The following is a 2004-nucleotide window of genomic DNA, read 5'->3' as shown; positions in this document are numbered from 1 at the left end:
GTAGTTACACATGTAAAGTATGACAAGGCCCTGCCTATGACCAACCTCCTCCAAGAAGTTGGGATATGGATGAATCTCCATCCTACCGATCTCTCCTAGTCTGGTAGGACTCTCTCAGTATTTTCTAACCACTATCGAATTCTAAGGAACCATATCTCAACAATCGCCTTCTCGACTCCCTAGGGTACAAGACTCCTCTCTTGCTGGGGGACTTCTACTATAAAATGCAACCCCCCCCCCCTAATTTTCTTCACACATAGCTTGTTATCTCTTTACTATTCTTTTTTTTTTTTAATTTTTTATTATTCTATAACTATATACTGATTTGACCACTGAATTGTTAATATTTGTTTTGTAGGTTCCCACTTTAGATTTGTGAAAAAATTTAGCCCAAGAAATTTTGAGTGAATGAACCTCATTACACGTACAAAAGCTGCACGTATTAGCGTTATTATAATAGTAATAGAGTATTTTGGAATAGATAACGCTTCAACTTAAAATTAATTATAAACTAAAATAAAAATTATATATTTTGACTTATCTAATAAAAATAGAATAATTGGTTTTTGTCCTTGTGATATGGTAGCGTCAATTTTGGATACCTCCCTAAATGCATTTCCATATGAAATGAACCTCGGACGTACAAGAATATCCAGAATTTTTACTCCTTAAAGATAAAACACATAATAATATATAATAGCAGTCCTCCAAATTGAAATAACATAGCAAATATTAAATTCTAGCTACCTAAAACCCTTGAATCAACAATAACATAAACATACCCCTAAGACATCTGATAATTAATTTAAGGTATAGTGTGGCCGGGCGCTCCACCCCCAACACGGCCACTAGCACCTATACCACCAAGCCCGCCGCAGCCGCCTCCACCACCAGCACCACCTCCGCCACCAAGACCACCAGAGCCTCCTCCGCCACCAAGACCACCAGAGCCGCCTCCGCCACCAAGACCACCTAGTCCACCTAGTCCACCTAGTCCACCAAGCCCTCCAAGCCCACCAGTGCCGCCTCCCCCACCTAGTCCACCTAGTCCTCCAAGCCCACTGGCGCCGCCAATGCCACCAAGGACCGGAATCACCCCGGCAAAGCCACCAACGCCTCCCCAGCCACCTACACCGCCATAGGAGATGAAGTTTTTCTGATCATCGACGCCGCCGTTAGCGGCCGGCGCATTTGCTGTTCTGACCACATTGTTCTCAACAGGGGCTAATGCATTAGCGGTAGTACCCGGTTTGGTTTGGTCATTAGGAATGTTTCTAGCAGCACTGGCAATATTTCCTAGTACTGAAAATGCAACTATCAAGAAAATTACGTACAATTTCGCCATATCTCTCTCTTGTTTTTCCTCCCTCTCTCTCACACACACAAAACACACTAAAAACCACGCACAGAATTGAAGGCAGCTAGCTATAGTATATATATGTGTTTTTGAATGAGGGGATGAGGGCTGAGAAGGAGAGGTATTTATGGGCAAAAACTTTGAGGGAGAGGTTCCATTAAGGGTGGAGGACAGTTGTGAAGATTACACTAGTAAAATTAATATTAATGGCATTAAATATTCGCAATCTCGAGAGTAGCAATTTCAATTTTCATGGCGAGTAACAGAGTTAGGTGAATTAAAGATGAAATCGTGATGAATGTGCATTAATGTTTATGAAGATTGATGGACAGGGCAAGGCTGCCATGCAATCCATGCAACCTGTGTGGCAAACACTTGTTGCGATTGCAGAAAGGGACGGACGTATGATAATGTCTTGTAATCTTTGTTCTTTGACTTGGTGTGAAGGGTGGCAGCTTCTGGAGTTAGATTTTTGACATCTTGCTGGGGAAAATGCAGATTTGTTGGTGATATATACCCAATATTGCAAGAATTCATTCCAGGGTATTTGTTAATTTTGAAAAGATATTTATAATTTTTTAGATAATAAGGAGTATATGAAATATGATAGCTTCTGCAGGGGAAATATTTTACATCTTGCTCGCAAA

The 2004-nt window shown here is 41.0% G+C and overlaps 1 protein-coding gene across 1 annotated transcript; it reads right to left on the bottom strand.

The window, feature by feature from the left end:
• Nucleotides 1–641: 641 nt before the first annotated feature.
• On the bottom strand, nt 642–1521 carry LOC105171844 (uncharacterized). Its single transcript, XM_020697177.2, has one exon. It carries the CDS (start codon nt 1343–1345, stop codon nt 806–808), a length of 540 nt encoding a protein of 179 aa, XP_020552836.2. The 5' UTR covers nt 1346–1521; the 3' UTR covers nt 642–805.
• Nucleotides 1522–2004: the final 483 nt, after the last annotated feature.

Source organism: Sesamum indicum, linkage group LG10, assembly GCF_026168435.1.
Source record: "Sesamum indicum cultivar Baizhima isolate 11 linkage group LG10, ASM2616843v1, whole genome shotgun sequence".
NCBI lineage: Eukaryota > Viridiplantae > Streptophyta > Magnoliopsida > Lamiales > Pedaliaceae > Sesamum > Sesamum indicum.
This window is presented reverse-complemented; position numbering and strand designations above follow the sequence as displayed.

What these genes read in the sequence shown, in the direction of transcription:
- LOC105171844 (XM_020697177.2), bottom strand. Translation starts at nt 1,345, where the DNA reads ATGGCGAAATTGTACGTAATTTTCTTGATAGTTGCATTTTCAGTACTA.